This window comes from Streptopelia decaocto (assembly GCF_964273445.1).
Source record: "Streptopelia decaocto genome assembly, chromosome: 15".
Taxonomy (NCBI): Eukaryota; Metazoa; Chordata; class Aves; order Columbiformes; family Columbidae; genus Streptopelia; species Streptopelia decaocto.
Genome location: NC_138670.1, coordinates 9,456,641 through 9,477,169, shown reverse-complemented (window position 1 = coordinate 9,477,169; position 20,529 = coordinate 9,456,641). Strand labels below are relative to the sequence as shown.

Below are 20,529 nucleotides of genomic sequence, written 5' to 3'. Positions count from 1 at the left end.
AAATATCTCCAAGCCTAGGTGAAGTCCAGGTAGGAACTTGTTTGTTTTATCCCAACTGTCTAATCTTTTGAAAAATGTTACCAGATAAGAATGCTATTCTTTTTGACTCTCTTGACTAGGAAAGCATGGCCACATAGTTGTATGGCATAGAAAAAACAGATTTAATGCATTCCATCTTTCAAAGAGGATGCAGAATCCTTCTCTGGGTTGATCTTCATGAATATTGTCTACATTGCAGTTCTACTTTGTTGCTAAGAGTAATGACACTTTCATTTTATTCAAAATGGGTGGTTTTGTTTGTAGTAAAGTAACATGATTCTGGAACCATACACAGTCTCAGTCAGGAATTTGTTCATCCCTGTGTGTGGCAGGAACTCTGAGCTGGTAAGGTTAGTTTCAATGTGGCTGCTAAACTCTTAGTCACTCTACCTGCTTTTACTGGACAAGATGATTTGATCGCTAAATGCTGGGAGCAATTTGCTCTACTACTTAATAGAAACAGTAGTAGTAGAGAAATAGTTTTGCCATTTTGTGAAAAGACTTGCAAGTGTGTGTAGATTTAGATATAATCAGAAAAGTAAGAAAAATTATGAGTTGAGATAAAGACAGTTTAAGTAAAGCAAAAGCTTCACAGACAAGCAGAGCTAAACAAGGAATTAATTCACTACTTCACATCGGCGGGCAGGTGTTTTGCCATCTCCAGGAAAGCAGGACTCCATCACGCATGATGGTGACTTGGGAACAGAAAATCTATAACTCTGGATGTCCCTTCCTTCCTCTTTCTTCCCCCAAAATATATACTGAGCATGATATGGGAGATCCCTTTGGCCAGTTGGGGTCAGCTCTCCCAGCTGTGCCCGCTCCCAGCCTCTTGTGCAGTTGGCATGATGTGAGAAGCTAAAAAGTCCTTGACTGCTTAGGAACAACTAAAATATTAGTGTATTTACAACATCATTCTCTTCCTAAATCCAAAACACAGCACTGTCCCAGCTACTAGGAATAAAATCTACTCCACCCTGGCCAAAAATAGGACAACATCCTTTTTATTACTTTTAGTTTCTTATGGTGTAAGTTAGAACAGCTTCATAGAATATGAAGAATACAGATTTAGGAACTCTGTGTCCTTTTTTTTTATCAGACAATCTTCACTGTGGCAAGTGTACCAATTATGTTGGCAAAGATGCAAATGTAGCATTTGGTGGAGAAAATGAATATGTGTGGGTATGTAAGAAGTTATTTATCCGAACGTGTAATATTTTGACCTTATGATGTTCTATGTATTTGTTCATCTCCCAAATCTGTTTTACAAGGATGACGAATATACCCTCCACTTTTACCATGTGCTGCACCAAGTGGGCTGCATAGTCATGGTCTTCACGTTTACTGAGTTTGAGTAGAAAACATGGTTCACTGTACTGCAGCAGGTCATGTTGTCTAGGCCAGGTGCTGGGTTTCAGTGCAGCCCTGTTGTTCGTGTTTACAGTTGCAAAATGACTCAGTAACAAATCTAAGAAAGGATCAGGATTCCAGGTTTGGTCTTTTCCCTGAAAAAATATATCTCCTAAGTGGTTTTTGTTGTTGTTGTTGTTGCTGAGCTCAATTATTGTACAAAATCACAGGGATACAACCTCTTCAGCAATACAGTCATGTTGCTTGGAAATCAACTGGGACAGTTTTTTCTAGTGATTCAGTACATTGCTTGATATCATTACTAGTTTGTATCTTCTGGAGCTCCAAAAACTTCATGTACAAATGCAATACTCTGTCAATCATTAACTATCACTTGTCAAGAGTCTGACTCCATTTATTTTACAATGAATGCTTTGAGAATGGGGTTTTTTGGTTGGTTCATTGTTTTTGGGGGTGTTTTTTAGCCCCATTGAGACTTCTTCTGCAAAGAACTCAGTATTAACAACTGATCATCTAAAATGAATCTTGGATCATGTTGCAAATAATGAATTGCCTAGGAAAGCACAAAGAAAACTAACTTTGGTGGAAAAATAAACATAAATTTGCAAGTTCTTAAATGTTTCTCTCTGGTCTATGTTTTACCTATGCATGTTAATCCATTCTATCTACAACTTAATTGGCTTTGAAGAAGCCTTAATATTGTGGAAAACAGTGTTGGAACAACTGTATTAACTCCAAACATAAATAGGCTAAACCATGATTTTTATACCAGTTAAAGGCCTCACAGCAATCATGGCAACAGTTGCAGTGCCAGCTTCCTTGTGGAATTTGGAGATGAGAAACTGGAGAAGTGAAATTAAGAGGGAATCCAAAGCAAAGTTAAAGAGCAATTGTAAAAATCAATTTTCCAGAAGAAGTACTAATATTATGCTGTTTCTTGTCTTATTAAGTAGAAGGTAATGTGTAAATGAGTTCCTGTTTAAACAAATATGCATATCTCTTTGGGCAAAACAGCTGGTGATGTAGCAAAAACTCTTTAAGAAATAGTCACTTGACAGGCAAAGTTTATTTCTTACTATAAAAGCCTTTTAATTTTTGGTGTTGTTTCAGCCTTTTGAGTGATTATTTGACACTTAGGATATTATTATTTCTGGTCTTACAGGTCATGTGATTCAGATATTTCTGAATCCTGTTGGTTCCCAGCTCAGGCTCATCTTACTGTGGTACAACTGGAATCTATTTTTCATGAATAAATCTGTCCCCCTCTGTGTCTTTTCAGGTTTTCATCAATAGTTAGGGGTTATTGTAGGGAGTACAATATAATGCACCGGTGAGTGCTATAAACTCTCTGTATCGCTCCATCTGAGCGTGTGAGTTAAAATGAAGTATTTGGCAAGTGGAAGGTGTAGCAGAATCTGCATTTGGTAGTGGAGATAGTTGACCAGTTTCTTGCATTTTTGGCCAGAAGCTTGTTCTCACAGCAAGACATTGCCACTCTCTGAATGCTAAGAAGGGGAGTTCCCATTCTTCTGGGTTCATACAATGATTTAGAGTGGATGGGACTTCTGGAGACTTACTGGCCTTGTTAAACTCTACCACAGAGTGCAGCTTTGTGCTACAACAGTATGGTTTCTTAGTTTCAGCCACAGGTTAATGAGAAATCGTGTTTTATTTGTATTTTAAAAGACACTGCTTATGTGCTACTGTGTTGTGTGATTTGGGGTTTTTTTTCCTCTTTTTTTTTTTTTTGGTCTTTTGGTGTGGTGGTATTTTTGTTGTTGTTCTGTGGGTTTTGTTTCGTTTTGGTTCTGTTTTGTTTTTACAAAACCTCTGATTGTCTTGTGTGGACTCATGCTGAATAAAGTGTTCCCAAGTGACAGCGCCCAAGTTTTTGAGCCTAAACCACATGGCTTCACTTCCCACAAGAGGGAGCTCCATGGTCACTGTAGCATTCGTTCTGGTTCAACCGAGACGGGCTTTGCAACCTCTTGTGGGCCAGCAGAGGTATGTGCTGGACTGTCTGTCTGTAGTTTAGCCCCCTCATCGCAGGATTCTCAGTCTCAAATAATAGATATGTGTCTGCCACCATAGCCTTAATGAAAATTTTTATCCTATTAAAATAATATTCTGATGAATGCATAAAATATCAGCAAAAAAATCAGAGGTCCCTTCAATTTCCACTGAAATTTTTGCTGTTGTGGTACCTCAATAGATAAAGAATGTGCAGTTGTTTAATAGTACTATTCACTAGAAGTTAAATGTGCTCACAGAAATCCCTTGTCTGGCTCATTAGAATTCCTGCTCCTTCCAGAAAGGGCACAAATGACAGAAAAGTGACTCTGAATAGAAAAAAAAAAAAAAAAACCACACAAAAAAACAACACAAAACCTCTAGATATAAAAAATCAGAACCGTGAGACTTCAGTAAAGGTAATGTATGAATTCAGAATATATCCCTATGTTGCAATATGCATGTTATAGTAATAACCATGCCAGTACAGTCTTAAACTTCATATTACTAGAGCCACACAGCATGTCAGAATTCTGTCATTCAAACTGGCACCAAGACAAACAAATAGCAAAAGTATCAATGGTGAGAAGCCAATTTATTTTATTTCTTGAAAGATTTATAGAGGTATTTACTAAACGTATGTATTTTATTATGACTTAGATTATAATCTGTTTTCCATATAGGTCATCCAATGCCTGTTATGTTTTAAAAGCTGAGGAAACAAGTGCAGGAAAAGAGGTTAAAGCCAGGAAACAAAAAGCGAGAGAGATGAACTATGCAAAGCTGAATGCATGATTAGCCACTTGTGATATGCCTGAAAATACCCCAAACCATTTTGTTTGGCATATGAAAAAGCATGAAGAGAAGAACTGTTTAATGGATTATGAAATATTGCCTATTCCAAAGGTAAGAGAGCCACTCCTGTGGACTTGTGATTTTCATTCTTACAGGATTTTATTAATTATTGTTGGGGCTATATTCCACCCTCTTTTCTAGTGACACATACCAGAAAAGATGTACCTCACTGCAGACATGAAAGATGCACATTTATGGGGCATGTGAGATGTACATATCTCACTTTTTTCTATCATCCAAACAGGCAAGATGGTATTTCAGGTGTATTTGTTAGCACTTTTTCAGAGGTTGAATTAGTATATGGAAAGGATACAGGGTTTAAGCAAGATCATGTACTGTGATTTCAGAAGGAGCAATACCCAGCAGCCAGACTTTTGTTTGAATCATTTGTCACCCTTCACCCAGAGCTGAGGTGTGGGGCTCTGAGTTATTGTGGCTAGGATAATATACAGGACAAAAAGTGAGACTGATGCCTGAACAAAGCAACCTTTATGGTTAACATCCGAGTGATTTTGCGGTACCAGTTGCCCATCTCAGGTATCCAGCTTGTTATTTATTGGCAAGGCAGGAAGGATGGAGTGAATGACAAGCCCACTGCTAAACAGCACTTGCATTAGTGAGGGAAAACGTGACCTTTGAAGGTGAACTGTATCAGTGCCTGGGGGGAGAGTGTTGCTGTGAACACAAGACAGCGTAGAGAGACGTGCTGGTGTTTATACATAATATATGAGGGCATAGATGTATGGACAAGAGTGAATACCTCCCTGTGCACACAGATGTGTGTGTGATATGTTCTTTGCCCAGGTTTAGGTATAGTCATGTCTGTTTATGGTGATGTCCAGGCCTGTGGGTGCCAGCGCGAGCAGATGCGAACGTACACGAGTTCGCAAATCTCTGCCTTTGTCTCACCGGCAGCCGCCTCCGAGGGCGCAGGGCCAGGCCCCCCGAGCCCAGCGGCTCCGGCGGGCACGGCCTCCCGCCGCCGGCCCGGGCTGCCCCTTTAAGAGGCCCCAGCGCCGTGTCAATCGCCGCGCCTGGTTTTTTCCCTCTCCTCCCCTTCCGCAGCGCTGCGATTCGGGCGCCGCCGCCAGAGCCGGGCCGCGATGGGTAGGCGCGGGCAGGCGCTGCCGCCGCGCCGAGGGGGCTCCGGCGGGGCCGCGGGGCGCTCGGGCAGCCGGGGGTAGCGACGGGACTGGCCGCGGGACGCGCCGCCGCCTCGCTGCTCTGTGCGGAGGCTCTGGAGAGCGTGTGCGCCCGGACGACAGCACAATAGCCGGGAGGAGGAGACAGGGAGAGGGGCAGGGGGAGAGGAGAGAGAGAGAGAAAGAGAAAGCACAACACTGGGTCTGGCGAGCGGAGGACTCCTGAGCGTGGCTGCACTGAGGACCCTGCCCGGGACTGCACCGACAGGAGGTGGGTGGGGGCAATATTTACCTTCTCTCCCCCGCCCCGAGCCTGCTCCTTTGTCCACCCACTTTGAAGTGCTCTGAGATCGCCGGGGTGGGAGCACTGTTGTTCGCTAGCAAAATATCAGTCATGCTGGGGAGACAGTAGCGAGTGTACGGGGGGCTGGGGCCGGCAAAAGCTGAAGGAGACGGGGAGGAGAGACTGTTCCGAGGATTGCTGTTTGCCTCTTAGTTTCCCTGCATGGACCGTGAAAGGGACGCGTTGAGTTGACCCTGCCGGAGCTGTTTCTGATTCTACATGTGAGATCCGGTTGGTTTGTTCTCTCCACCTATCTCTCTCCAGCCTCCTTCCCGTATTCTCCACTTACTCCTGTATGCAAAATGGTGGACCCTGTGGGGTTTGTGGAGGCTTGGAAAGCACAGTTTGCGGACTCTGAGCCTCCTAAGATGGAGCTGAAATCTGTGGGAGACATTGAACAGGAGCTGGAGATGTGCAAAGCATCTATCCGGAGACTGGAGATGGAGGTCAACAAGGAAAGGTTCCGCATGATTTACTTGCAGACTCTTCTGGCAAAGGAGAAAAAAAGCTATGATAGACAGAGATGGGGTTTTAAACGTGTTTCTCAATTGCCTGAAGGGGGTGCAGAGCAGCAGAACCAGGACCTGCATCATCACCAGTCTGCTGACCAAGATGAATATGAAAAAAGCAAGTCACACCATGGGGAGGAAAAGTTCAAACCCAGGATACCCTCTCTGCGGAAGCTGTCTACCCAGAGTGATGGGTCAGACCTGTCGCCTTTGGACAGCCCCCATCATGGAGAAGGAGAACAGGACAGGTGTAAGTACTATGGTGACGAGAAACTGAAGAGAGTCGTAGAAGATATGGAGAGTCGCTGTGATACAGATGGATCTCCTTCGAAACACAGATCATCTTCTACTCGCAGGCTAGTGGGATCTGCTGAGAAGGAGGGATCATTTGAACCGATTTCTAAGGAGAGAGGCAACAGCACCAGTGTGGCAGCCCTAAGGTCCAATTTTGAGAGGATTAAAAAGGTTAATTCACATTCTTCTGGAGATAACAAGGATGTTGTTGAAAAGCCCTTTTATGTGAACATGGAGTATCATCATGAGAAGGGTCTAGTAAAGGTCAACGATAAAGAAGTTTCAGATAAAATTAGCTCCCTTGGTAGCCAAGCCATGCAAATGGAACGCAAAAAGTCTTTGCACTCCCTCCCTTCTAACATGGTACCCAGCCTCAGCGAGTTCCAGAGGCCTGCTTACAGAGGAAGGTCCTCAGAGAGCAGCTTTGGCTACGATGGAGAATATGAGGATGCTGAACTGAACCCCAGGTTTCTCAAAGATAACTTGATTAATGCCAACGGCAGCAACCGCTCACCTTGGCAGCCCATGGACTTTCAGCCCTATCAAAGTATCTATGTTGGTGGAATGATGGAAGGAGAAGGGAAAGGACCTATCCTCCGAAATCAGGGCACAACTGAGCAGGAAAAACATCTCACGTGGCCTAGGAGATCTTATTCCCCCAGGAGTTTTGAAGATATTGGAGGAGGATATACTCCTGATTGCAGCTCTAATGAGAACCTTACCTCCAGTGAGGAAGACTTCTCTTCAGGGCAGTCCAGCCATGTCTCCCCCAGCCCCACCACTTACCGCATGTATCGGGATAAAAGCCGTTCTCCGTCCCAGAACTCTCAGCAGTCCTTTGACAGCAGCAGTCCACCCACCCCCCAGTCTCAAAAACGGCACAGGCAGCAGCAGGTCATTGTGTCTGAGGCTACTATTGTGGGTGTACGAAAAACAGGACAGATCTGGCCAAGTGATGGAGATTTGCCTTCTGGGAGATGTCACCAGGACAGCTGCTTCCATGGGGATACAGGTGTGTACTAGCTTTTTGTTTAGTCTTTTAAATATATTGAGCGGGAAACAACATCATGGAAATGAATGGGAGAGGTTTTCTAGGTGACCCTGGGTGAATTGCTCTAAGGGGGCAACTGTTTAATATGAGATGTCTGTGTTTATTTTGTAGTTTTCCTGGTTTAGGAAGGTCCTGCAGAAGTATATATCAGACTGCATTTTAGGAACACAGATTTGATTCCCAGAACCCCCAGAAGGGTTGATCCAGGATTCTCTTGAGAGGATCAACAGAGTCCTGTGTTAATCAGTTCTTAAAGTTTCAGTGTGAACACTGAGGTAAAAGGGGGCCAGAACTGTTCAGTAATCACCACTAGATTGTTCCCTCCCTCATATTCTTGTGCTGAGGAGTAGTTAAACTCTGCTGGTAGTAAGCCAACATGCTACAACCTGAGCGTTTTGCTGGAGCTTTACCAATAATGATGCTCCTCCTACAATCTTGTTTTTTCCTGTCTGTATTAATTGGAGTGCTAGTTTCTCGTTCTGTCTCGTGTCATCCTTCAATTAGAACTGATTGGAGGTGATGATTGTACAACCCTGTTCTTGAAGCTTTCTGCTGTCAATAAGTGAAGGAAGAACTTGGAATATCAGGAAGCCCAGAGAGAGAACTGTTAATTTAATTTCAGCGGAATCAAAATTTTTGTTTGGGGAGAATGGGCAACGTTTGAACCCGTTCTTGTGTAACTCACTCAGGCATTCAGGTGTGTCTGGAATGGCAGTGGATTTATAGTTGGTGGAAGAGGCAAACGGTGAACTATGTCGATTCAAAAGAATGTACTGAATGTATGTGGACATCTGAATCTATTTGGCAAGGCGTATATGTAAATAGTATCTTGTGCTAACACTAGTAGTCTTCTATGCAGTAAATGAAAAACAATCAAATCCAGGAATGAAAAACAAGCAGTATGATTGTTTTGCTAGACTTCGGTCTTTCTAGATCTGTGAATTATCTTGTGGATTTTCTTTGCCTCTTTGAATCTATCATTTTTAATAAAGCTTTGATGTGTTCTTTGTCAATGTGACTGAATTGCTGAAGTAGCAGGTGAATTGCAAGGCCTATCAGAGGTGTCACCTTCTCAGGGTGTATGAGTTCAGTGTATTTGTTCTCAGAAGAGTAACTTTGCTGAAAGGAGATGCCTGCTTTTCCTTGCCCTGCTGATTATTTTTTTTGCCAGCAATACTTTGGGGAGCAACAATAGAGGGAGAACTCTTCCCTGCCCCCCCGCCATCCTGACATCCCATTGTTGTACTATTGGAAGGCTGTATGGTTGTAGTGGATGTTCACTGTACATGAAACCACAGCGCCCTGTCCTTGCAGGGACTTCTTCCTGATCAGATTGTATATACAGACTTGTTTTCTATCTGGGACTGCTGCATTCTTGTTCGGTTTTATGCATATGTTTGTGTCTTAAGGGTAGTACTTGCAATGCAGGGGAGAGGCTGGATCTTGCCTGGTTTAAACTGAGCTGCAGCCATCTGTCTCTGCTCTTGTTTACTGATGCTCTTTAGATGACTGGGAAGCCTCCTGGCACTTGCAATTTTTGCAGAAGAAAACAAAGGGGCAAAAATAACAAAGGTTGATAAAGCTTGAGGATAAATTCAGCTTTCAGAAAGGCAATAGATAATTTTTATTTCAAATAATGTAGCCAGGATACAGTGATTAAAAAAAAAAAGGCTGGTGAAAAGTTGGAACAGTTACAATCCCTGATTGCACTGAAAAGCTTTGTGTCTTGTTCTTAAGGATGGCCACACAATTGCAGTCAGGGACAGAATGTAACTGATCCACCTTCTGCTTTCCTCAGCATAGGGGGTAATATGGCAAGCTTAGCAGGAACCTTCACCAGATGGCTAATCATTACTGTCTTGCACATTAGCTGGTGGCAACTTTTTACTTAACCAAAAAGGCTTATGCCTTCAGGAGGATTGTGTTTCTGATTAACTCCTACTGAGCATAATTTTATATAAATTTTCTTTCTTTCCTGATTAGGAAGAATTTTCATCTGAAACCAGTTGGCAGAACCTCTTTTTCATAAAACAAACAAAAGGCATGAGAGATCACTCTGTGATTAGCTGGCTGGCTACCATTCCCAACTATCATGCTCTGATGTGGACTGTACCACCATGTGTTACGAAAGCAGTTCACAGATCCAGCCAGCTTTTCCTGCACCTGTGGTTCAGTCACTGGTTCTGCCAGGCTTCCCTGAAGTTTTGTTGTAACAGAGAGCGCAAGTTTGAATCACAGCAGGTTCTGGCCAGCCTTAATGTTAATTAGCATCAAGCGGGATTTGTTCAATAGTGTTTGGCTTCTTTGTGCGTTCAGATTTTTGTATGCTTGCTGGCTTTGCTTTTCATGATTCTGGCCATAACAATGCTGATTGTGGTGTGGACAGGTGCAGTGTGAACTTTCTGCCATCCCAGTGCATCTTGAGCTTGGCCAGCGGACACATGCTGGTTTGTCCAAATTCTTTCTCGAGTTCTCAGGCAAGTGATAATTTTCTACTTTTCTATTCCAAAAAAAGGACTAGAAGGAGGTCACCTCACTCAAGTGAATGGGCTCCAAGCCAAAATTTCAATCTGGGTTCTTGGAGATGGGTTATCAAAACCCTTAAATCAGACCAAGGTAGTAGGCTTCCTTTTTTTTTCCAAGGAGCAAAATGAGAGCTTCAGGGCTGAGATTTGGTAATAATTTTACTTTCTATTAAATGTACTTAATGGACCCTGAGCAAAGATATTTATGTTAGGATGAATTATGCATCACTGATTTCCTGTAGTGGGAATAGAAAGAAATTATAGCCTCTACTAAGTGTGGGAATGCTGAATGTCCCTTTCTGAAAAGCATGGGGCATTCTCTATGTTTTTAGTGAGTTTGAGGTAGACAGAGGAAAGCGTGCTGGAATTTACTTATGCTTGTAAACTGCAAGACTCAAAATTCCTGCTATCTCAGCTGAGCAGGATGCCATTTTAAAGCACATACTTATAGCTGTGGATTCTTCATTTTTTTTATGCCTTAAATGCCTGACCAGATAGGCAAGCATCTGAATTACCTGCTTTTAAAGGTAATTCTTCATACTACTTAATTTTAAAGCCCCAAGAAAAAATGAAATATGTTGTCGTGGAAGTACATTGTTCTGTACCAGTTTCTGAAAGGGTCTGTTCCTGCATTACTCGCATGTTCTGAGATCTTGGACAAGTTTCTTAATTCTGCACTTTTTCCACCCACTATTGTATTCTGTGGATTTTACAAGATGTAGTCAGAAAAGTGCTTTGCAATGTTTCAGCAGTACAAAACGACTCATGAGGGAACATGCCAGTGCCGTTGCTGCTGTTCAGAAAAACAACTTTCCTTTGAGCAACTGAGGTGGATTTCAGTCCACTGTGTAGTGATTCTTCCTTCTGAGGATCTGAAATGTAGGAACTTTCATAATATGCAGCTCACTTGTTAATGTTAAGGGCTGCTGGCCAGAGGTCTCACTGTCAGTCTATGTCTTACTTTGGGTCAGGAATGAGGTTTGCATTTTCTCTGACACTTGTTTAGTTCATTTTGCAAATACTTTTAAAACATGTTTTAATCCTTTGCTGTGATGATCAGTGGATTTCCTAGGAGCACTGATGACAAGATGATGTTTAAATACCCCCCCCTTGCTTTCCAGAGATTTAGTGGCTTTTGAGATTATCAAACTGCTTGTGCTACCACTCCCCTCTTCTTAGTCTGGGGGATTGAAGAGCTTCCTCTTTTTCTCTGCTGGATTTCTCTTTTCCTCTAGCTCAGTTTAGTGGAATCTATGGAGCTTCTGCTTTATGTCCCTAATGACTATAGTGGACTCTGCAGCCCTGTTTGTTTGTTTGTTTGGCTTTTTACTTTCTTCCACAAACAGTTGCTATCCTTTACCTCAGGCCTACCGTTAGTAGTGGCATGCAGATACATTTTATTTTTGCTTTTCTTAGGTTCACCATAGATCATGGAGTTTCTCCCACCCCAACATTCAGGTGGTTCTGCAATCACAAAGCACCTGCCTTTGAAATGAGAGTGTAAACCAACCCAGATAGTAGTTGCCTGATACTGGGAAGCTGTAGAGTGCTGATGTCACCTGATACTTTTGTGTGAAGCTCATTTTTGTGGTCCATGACAGAGATATTGAAGTGGGACTGGCTTTCCCGTGGAGTAAGTAGAGAGAGAGCTATGACTTCTGCGAGTAATAGGTTAGGTAGAAAGCTGCTGTCATCCCTGCATAATTACCAACGATTTAAAAGTGGTCTGTCTGGCAGTAGGGATGAGCCTGCTTTGTGCAGCTGCCATCACTGCGTGAGGGCCTTTGAGGCAGGCAGTGACCTGTGGCTGGGCAGGTGAAGTATAATAGCAGTGCACACTTAGAGTTTGGGAGTGGTGTAGGAACTCACGTCTAGGGCCAAGCTGCAACAGAGCCATGTGAATATCCATGCAGCATCTGTATTTGGATGACCACAGACTAGAATGCTGTTCTGTATGCCAAAACAATTGCACCTAGGTGATTTCAGCATGGTGATTTCACAGAGCCAGGGGCTAGAGCCCCAAAGCATTGCCGTGAATGCCACACAAGATGCTAATGCCTTTCATTTCAGCAGGAAATGTGTAGGCAAGTGGAACCACAATATTAAGTCTGTGGCTCAGTGAACTGTTTCTATGGTCCTTGCTGGCTCTGTTCAAAGTACTGAAAAAGCACTGGTTTATGGCCAAAGCAGTTGAACAGACATGTGTGTGAACTGTGCATCCATTCTGCCTCACAGTTGTCAGTCTCTGTCTGAATGCTTTTAGAGGTAAAACACAGAGAGGTGGTTGTTTTGTACAAAATTCTGGTCTTGCCCTGAGAAGTGGCAGGGAGAGTTAGGAGCATCATGGGCTCACCGCCTGCTCCAGTGCACTACCTCCTCTCAGATGGAGGCTTCTTTCTAGGTGGCTGAAGGGAAAAGAAGAGAAAGGAGGAGTAGAAGAACCTGATGTCTTGGAACTTTTTGGCACTGGATTCCTTTTCTGGATTAAAACTCTTTTCAGCTGTTTTTCCCTTTCAGAACCAAAGGTGAGCAAGGGAGCAAAGAGTTCAGGTTGGGGATGAGCATGGTAGAGCTGTTTAGGGTTTGGAACTAATGAAGGAACTGGGCTGGTGCAGTTGAAGCTAATTGCTGTGTGGAGAAATAAGCAAACATGGGGAGAAGATGGGTCTGTCTTTTGATGGTACAAGCACTGACCATGGCTTATGAAGTGATTCACTTGTGCATGTAGGTGATGGACTTTAAAGCAGCAAAATACATTGAGGAATGAGGTGTTTTGGCCTACTGTTTTCTCATCTCTGGCAAAACAATTGCACAAGTGTGTGGTTTTAACCTTGAAGATTTTCAGTGTTTAGTATAAGTGTACATGACCCTACATACAGACTTCGGGAGGTACAAAACTGGAACATTTTACTTTTGATTCTTGCAGTTATGGTCTCTGAGGCTAACACTGAGACAGAGAAAGCTAGGCATCTACTAATGTGTGGAATTAATTTCTGTACCACCTCTCCTAAGTGCTTCAATTTGTCTAATATCTCTGGTTTGGATATTTGTATAAACTGCTAAGGACTGTGTTCAGTCAGTCCTTCACTGACAGCTTGCTTTTCACTGCTGCCAGAAATTTTCACTGAGGTGTGAGCAAAGGTAGTAAAATGAGTTGGGTGGAATGGAGAGAAGGCAACTTGGGCAGGGGCAGTAAGGTTTAATTAGAAAATTTGCCAGACCTTCAAGTGTGGGTTAGGAAATGCTTATTTGAATACTGGGTAGCACACTATAGCTAATGATACTGACTCTTAAAGGAAGCGTTGGGGGAGAGGAGGGTGATTCGTAATCCACGTTGGACTTTGCAGGCTTATCTGAAAGATGGGCCAGGAAAGGAGCCTGTGAAGGTTTGGGCCTCAGTAACAGCCTAGAAACAGGTCTCTGTCTTTCAGTTCTAGCATGTTTAGCAGTTCTCTCTCTAATGCCCTCCCTTTCTTCCCAACCTCTTAGGAATAAACAGTTATTGTGCAGAGGCGAGGGAGACCTGTATTTCAGCCTCAAGGAATTTTGGAGGTCAGTTCATAAAGGTTAATGGGGTGAGACTTGGCAAGCTGTCTGAGGAGAATTGCTCCATTTCAATTACCATAGGGAAGCATATTGCTGCTCATGAAAATCAGACTGTTGATTGGAGGCACAGCTTATCTGGAGCTTGCTTTCCCCCAGAGAAACCAAGACTAGCAGGTTTTTTTGACTGTCTCCTCTTTGATTTGTTCTGCACAGTCAGATAAGCATAGAAAGAACAATAAGGGCCTGATCCTGTTCTTTCCCTTGTGAAATGTCATTGACTTTAGTAATCTCTTGCTGGCACATGTAGGAAAAGAAATGGTGTTCTGGTACAGGTTGGGTGGCAACTTTGCTGTGTAGAGGGACAGACTGCAAGTGACAACAGAAATGCTGGCTTGGATTAGTTTGGGTGAACTGCATGTGAATGCAGTACTTCCAAAACAACCATTTGAGTGTCTTAAGTTACAAAGCAGGTTTTGGTCAGCTCATTGATAACGCAGTGGATTACTTTCCTGATCATATCTTAAAATTACATGTGATGTGAAAGTAACCATAAACTGTAAGTAAATCTTTGCATGTTGGTCTTTCTTACTGCTGAGGCAATTTTACAAATCCATAACTTTTCTAAACTTGTTTTGATTTGTAATGTGTGTTTTAAACAGTAAAACTGTCCCACGTAGGACCAGCAGGGTGTATTTCTGTCACAAATGTGGCTGTAGTTTGCAAACCTTCCTGTTACTAAAATAACAAAAGCATGTTTCCCTTTTGTCTTCCAGCTGCCAAAATGGTATCTCCCAGACCCTTTCTTAACCAGGTTACGGCTGATGTAGTAATCAGATTATTGCAAATGTAATTGGAATCTCTGTTTCAGGGAAAGCTCTACCCAAATGTGGCAGCTGGGGCTGTTAGTTGCTTATGGCTACATGAATACATAAGGAGTATATGTGTGTGAATCTACAATGATTGCCCCATAGGAAAAGTGAATTAGTAAAGTTCAGTCTGTTGGTTTACACTACTGAACTGTGCCTGTTGGTATTGCAGGCCCTTTGCCTAGTTGTTATCTTCTGTTATTTTGTTATTTGTAATAATTTCACCAGTCCTTGTTGCTTCTGGGTTTTTTGTTGTTTGCTTGTTTCTAATTTATTTTGTGGAGGGGGGAAATTCTTTTCTAGGGAGACTAAATCCACCACAACCTTCCTTCTTTCAAAAATTATATATATATATATGTATGTATATATATATGTATATATATATATATATATATATATATATATAAATCCTCTTCTGCAGAATCTGCATAGGTTAGGCCTCACTCTGAAGTATCCAGAAGCCCCAAATTACCTTCAGGTCTATGACACTAGGATTGCAACAACTGCGGATAACACAGTATTATCTGAAATCTAAGAAGCCAGTAGTTACTTAATAGTGGGCAACTTTTGTGTTTGGACTTGGCAGCTCTTCTCTGGTTGTGACCTGCCCCTGATGTGTGGAGAAGTGCACTATGCAGCCTTGGCTCACTATGTCTGTTTACTACTTAGGGACTTCAGAATATTCTATGCTCAACACTGAAATGCAGCTACTTCTCTGATGGGATGTGTGCCAGCTATTATGTTATCAGAAATTATATACTCCCTTGGCCGCAAAGCTAAGTAACAAGTGCCCATTTTGAACCCACAATATGGGCGAGGCTGGAGCAGGCTCTCGTTGTTAGAGTGGTTTAAAAAACCAAACAACCAAACACAACCAAAACCAACAAAAAACACCACACCCCCCCAAAAAACCCCAATGTACACAAAAAGCAACAAAAATTCCAACAAAACCCTCCGCTACCTAAAGTCACATCTGTGTGTTCTTTTAAAATGGGCCAGCAGCTTCCTAGAATAATCTGTTCTGAAGAAAAATACCTCATTCCCTGGAGCATCAGGCTTCAGACGTGTCTGAGCTGCTCAAAAGTAAATGTGATTGGTTTATTGTCACTAGGGAGGTGTGACATACAAACACAGAGAACTGTATCTGCTGCAGTCTACAATTACACAGCACAGTATGATTTTTTGCTCAGGAAGACAGTAATGGCCTGTCAGCCTGGCTGGGCTCAGGGCTTCCCAAAAGAGATTAGATTATGGTGCTTAGTATGAGCCAAGGCACAGAAAAGCATGTTTCTGTGGCTGTTAGCATCCAGCTGTGTCAGTTCACAGCAATCTTCATTTTTGCTTCCTGCTCACCTAGTTCTGTTCCTGATTTTATATATATATATATATATATATATATATAATTTTTTAAAAAATACTGGTCAGCACTGACATTACCACATGAAGTTTAAGAAAATAATATGCTGATAAAGTGAGTTGGAAGAATTCTGTGTGTTCCCCCTGTTGTTGTCCTTCATGTCTTCTGCAGTTTGTCCCCTTTGTTTGAATTCTTCTAGGTGGAATGTTTGAGTGTGGGAGTTCCCTTCCCTGTGTCTTGTATATGTCTTGCTTTACATTCTCCTGAGGTGGTCACTGGACCTTTCGGTCTGATAGGGATGAAGTCACTGTCATCACTCTAACAAAACATAGTAATGCCTCAATCTGGCAATGTTCTATCATTGTCTTTGAGGAAATAATGGTATTTGGATGAATGACTTTGCCAGTTGTACTGATTACTTACTTGAATTTGTAGATTAGCCAACAGATAACATCCTGTTGTAAACTACTATTATTACGGTTTTCCTATCCAAGCCTGATTGTGGTGGATACCAAGCCCAGTGCTTAGCTGTGATTCAAGTTGCTTTGTATAGGTGGTGTGCAGCCTGCACATCAGGGACTGCAGTGAAGAGCAGCACATCTAACAGTCTGTTCCTCATTTTACTTTGCTTGTTTTCCTTTAATGAAAAGCTGATGAGTGAAATCTGAGTTGCAGAGAGGAAAAAAATCTGGCAAGCTGCAGCCTTGGGACATGCACCACTTCTCTAGCCTAATATGGATCATCCATAGCTCATGGTATGGGGTAGAGGGGTTTGAGGAAGAGAATGCTTTAGCAAAGTCCAGAGTATTGTCTCAAAGGTGCTCTTGGTTTCCTAACTTGGTTGAACAAGAACCTCTCTGCTCACATAAGCATGCACCTCAGAGGCCTTCAAGAGCTGCTTTCTAACTATGACAGAAAACTAGTAGACTTAAGCAATATGTTGCGGATAACAATCACCTGAATAGTTGTTCAGGTAAACCTTTTGTTCAGCCTTTTCCCCACTAGTTATTTCTGAAGAAACTTACCCATAGGAATGAAAGGTGCTGAGAATGATGTAACCACTTTGGGTGCTCCATGGTGTGCTGTCATCCTCAATCCTGGGAGACCCGTGATTGTAATGAGACCAAAAGGCAGATGTTGCTGACAGAACTGCATGATGGGCGTGTATGTGATCAGATGGCAGGGGCTGGTGTGGGAGAAAGGGGATTCTCTGTTTAGTTGTCAGGTATCTTTGGAAGAGCCAGTGTGTGCTCCCCTCAACAGGGAGCCTGGGAAACACTTGCTGTATTTCACTTAGGCAACAGTTCAGTTTTTTTTTCCAGCACAAGGGCCTTTGGCAGACCTGACTGATGGTCCACATGTTCTTTTCTGATGATAAGGGACCAAGAAAATTCCCTGATTTTCCTTTGGTATTTCAGGTGGAATATTGAGCTATAGACATGGCAACCTTTGTGAATTATCTGTACGGAATGGCAGTAATGAGAGGCTGATTGCAATTTGAGATTGTTTACATGGTCTGGTGCTCTTGTCATTCAGGCGAGGGCTGGGTTCTGCTTCTGGTGAGTGCAGGAGCTCTCATATTTTATGAATTTAGATTGGGGCATATTGAAGAAAATTATTTTCTGCATTCTGTTCTGAAGTTTCTCTTACTTTTTGGAGAACTGTGTTAGCTGTCCATGTGCATCTGCCATGTCTCCTGGATGGGTGCTATGGAAACGCTAATGCAGTTTGGTAAGCATTTTTACTTTATTTAATAGTTCTTTTAGTGCTACTCTGCCGTCTTAAGAGGTGAAAAGGCAAGAGGAAGTGATAAAATAGTGTTTACATCAAAACATCAGATAGGATTCTTTCAGTTTGGCCAGTCTTCTGAGATAGGACACTGTCAAAATGAATTTTGGTTGTGTACATTTTTTTTTTAGTATGTGTGGAGAGAAAAATATGTTTATTGTGGTTTTTGAGTATCTGAAGGAACAGAAGAAGATGCCTTCCTGTTGTCTGCAACAAGCTGAAGTTCTGTTAGACCATGGGGTGATCTTGGCTGTTTGCATGTGACCGACCTGCCATGTTTGTGTTCAGCAAACATGCCCGAGCCCTGACCTTGACTACCCCAAATTTATTCAGGCTTGAGCACTGACCTATACATAATTTGTTGTGGTCTCACCGTCTGGTCAAACTAAAATACATACTAATGTGATATAAGCACTGCTTTGGTTTGTGCTCGATATGTAAACATAATAAAATTCATACCACAGATAAAGGGTTCTGCATCTTTCCACAGTTAGTGCTTCTCCTCCATTTCAGTACTTGTATGAGATCTCAGTATCTCTACTTAAAGCAAGGAAGGAGGCTTGATTATCCATTATGTAAATGCGTTCTGAATATATGTGTGCACAAGAAAAATCTTAAGAGTTTTTGAACTGAAATATTTTATTCCATATGTAGGTGTTTCAGGCTGGTTTCAACCTATGTGCAAATATGCACTGTTCCAAGATATAAGCACCTTTATAAAGTTCCACCAGCTGTTTTTCTCATCAATGGGCATTTGCCATGTAGGACTGAGGCACATTGCAAATAGGCTTGTTTCATAGTATTTAATAGTTGGTTGTTTTGTGGTCTTCGAGCTGAATTTTGGTGAGCCCTAGTGTCCTGGAATCCAATTTGATGCATTTCTCCTGGACCACACTCCTAGCTGGCAAATGGATTAACTTCCTCTATATGTACCTGTTTAGAAATGAGTTTATAACTATATATAACTTCTAAAGAAAAATACTATAAAAAAAAGAAAAAACAAAACATGACCAAAAAACCTCAGCTCTGTTGCTGGAGGCTTGCCCTTTCACTGATTTCTACAGGTCATATACTTTCTTCCACCCCTTCTTTCTTGCATCTTAATTCTGTGTTCTTATTAACTTGTTCAGTTTCCCCTCTGAATAATTAAGTGCAAAATCTGGATTGCATTTGTTTACCTATGGCTGGCACCGGTTCTGCTTATGTGTTGATCTCTTCTTTTTTTCAGTTTTCCACTTTTTTGTTAATTTGTTTAAAATCTGAAGCAAAGGCTGCCTCGTCTTACAACATGTATTTGTATATGTCTTCCAGTATTTTCATATTATGCCCCTTGAGGCTAAGTCTTGATTTAAATTGTCTTTGGTGATAATGCTTCATGCTGTGGCATGCTGCCCTGTCGGTTGTGCCAAGAACTGTTCATTTGTAGGCTCATGCTGACAACTGGATCAGGGAATTTCTTTGTAGGCTTTTTTTTTTTAATTGCTTTCCTCCAAACCAAAACCAAAAATCACAAAACTCCCCAATCCAAAACACAACCCCCCTCTAACCGTGGATGCCATCCATCCTCCCCACAAATGCTTGTGTTGGAGCAGCAACTGATTAGTTGGTGTTGGAGGGGAAAGAGTATAATGCCATGGTAGACAATGTATGCTTAAACCCCCAGTCTCCTGGGACTCTGAGGTTGTTAATTCAGATAACAATGGGAACATTAATGCTGAGAAGTCATGTTTAACTTCAGCAGTTTCGCTTCTGATCAGCCAGCTGCTCTGGGATTTCACGAGGAGGTTTGGGGTATCCTCTTCCCTAGTCAGATGCTTTGTTTTTGCTGCTAGAGTGAGAGGGGAGAAAAGGCAGCCTGAGGGCTTGCTAATGTTTGAAATAGTGTCTGTTTTGTAGACTAAATATAAGAAAAGATATATTTACAGTTAGTATTGTTTGTGAGCCAGACCAGATAAGATCCATGTGACTGATTCGCCTTTCAGTTGCCTATGTAAGTACTTCATGTTTTTAATTAATACATCAGCAAATACATTGACTCTTTATGGCCAGGAGAAAATGGAGAAGATGATGCAATTATTCCTTTTCACTAAGACTAAAAAAATTCTCTAGCTTTTGCTAAAAGATTGTTTAGGTCATAAATCATCTGCATGGATGTCAGGTCAGCACAGTTTTTAGAAAAGAGTGGATCATCTTAAGTAACTTGCATTTGGTTTATAAGAGTCTATATGGGAGTGTTCATGGGCTAAGATTTTGTAATATTTGTTATGATGTAATTACTATTACGAGACATCTGCAGTATTCACATACTACGCAGTTGTAAGATGTAATATTTTCCCTTGAGTGTTTTTTGGGGAAGGGGAGTTTCAGAGGTTATTGCTAGGCCTTCTACACTTGTTTGCTTTGAAATATAAAATATCATTGTCCTGGCCTAATAGTGCAATTAAGACTTGTTCTAGACTAAGCTTTTTAGACAAATCATACATTTTTACAGTTTCTCTTCTAAATTTTATTTAGGATGTTTACTTGACTCCCAGATAAGACTTCTATTTTTACCTATGAGTGCTGCCTTTGCACAGATGTGTGAGCTCTTCCGACTTAGCTCTGAATTCCTGCCTGTATAGCAGCCAGGTGCTGGAATTGTGGCTTCCAGCTCCTTTTGCTCTTTCTGTTCCTGCTCAGTCCACAAACATGGAACAAAATGCCCCACCCTGCTGACTCATTGTGCCCGAGCACTCCCTATATTCCTGAAATAGGATTAATATCTGAGGCAGTTTGAACGACTCAACAGAGATGGGTCTGGTTCTCTTCTGCCAAACTTCTTTTTAAAAGAGCT

The 20,529-nt window shown here is 42.0% G+C and overlaps 1 protein-coding gene across 1 annotated transcript in view; it reads left to right on the top strand.

Annotated features, from left to right (window-relative positions):
• Positions 1 to 5,773: 5,773 nt before the first annotated feature.
• BCR (BCR activator of RhoGEF and GTPase) overlaps positions 5,774 to 20,529 on the top strand; it is a 97,851-nt gene continuing 83,095 nt past the window's right edge. Inside the window, exon 1 of the mRNA XM_082066619.1 lies at positions 5,774 to 7,575. Coding sequence (XP_081922745.1) covers positions 6,063 to 7,575 — 1,513 coding nt within the window. The 5' untranslated portion in view covers positions 5,774 to 6,062. The remainder of the gene's footprint in view (positions 7,576 to 20,529) is intronic.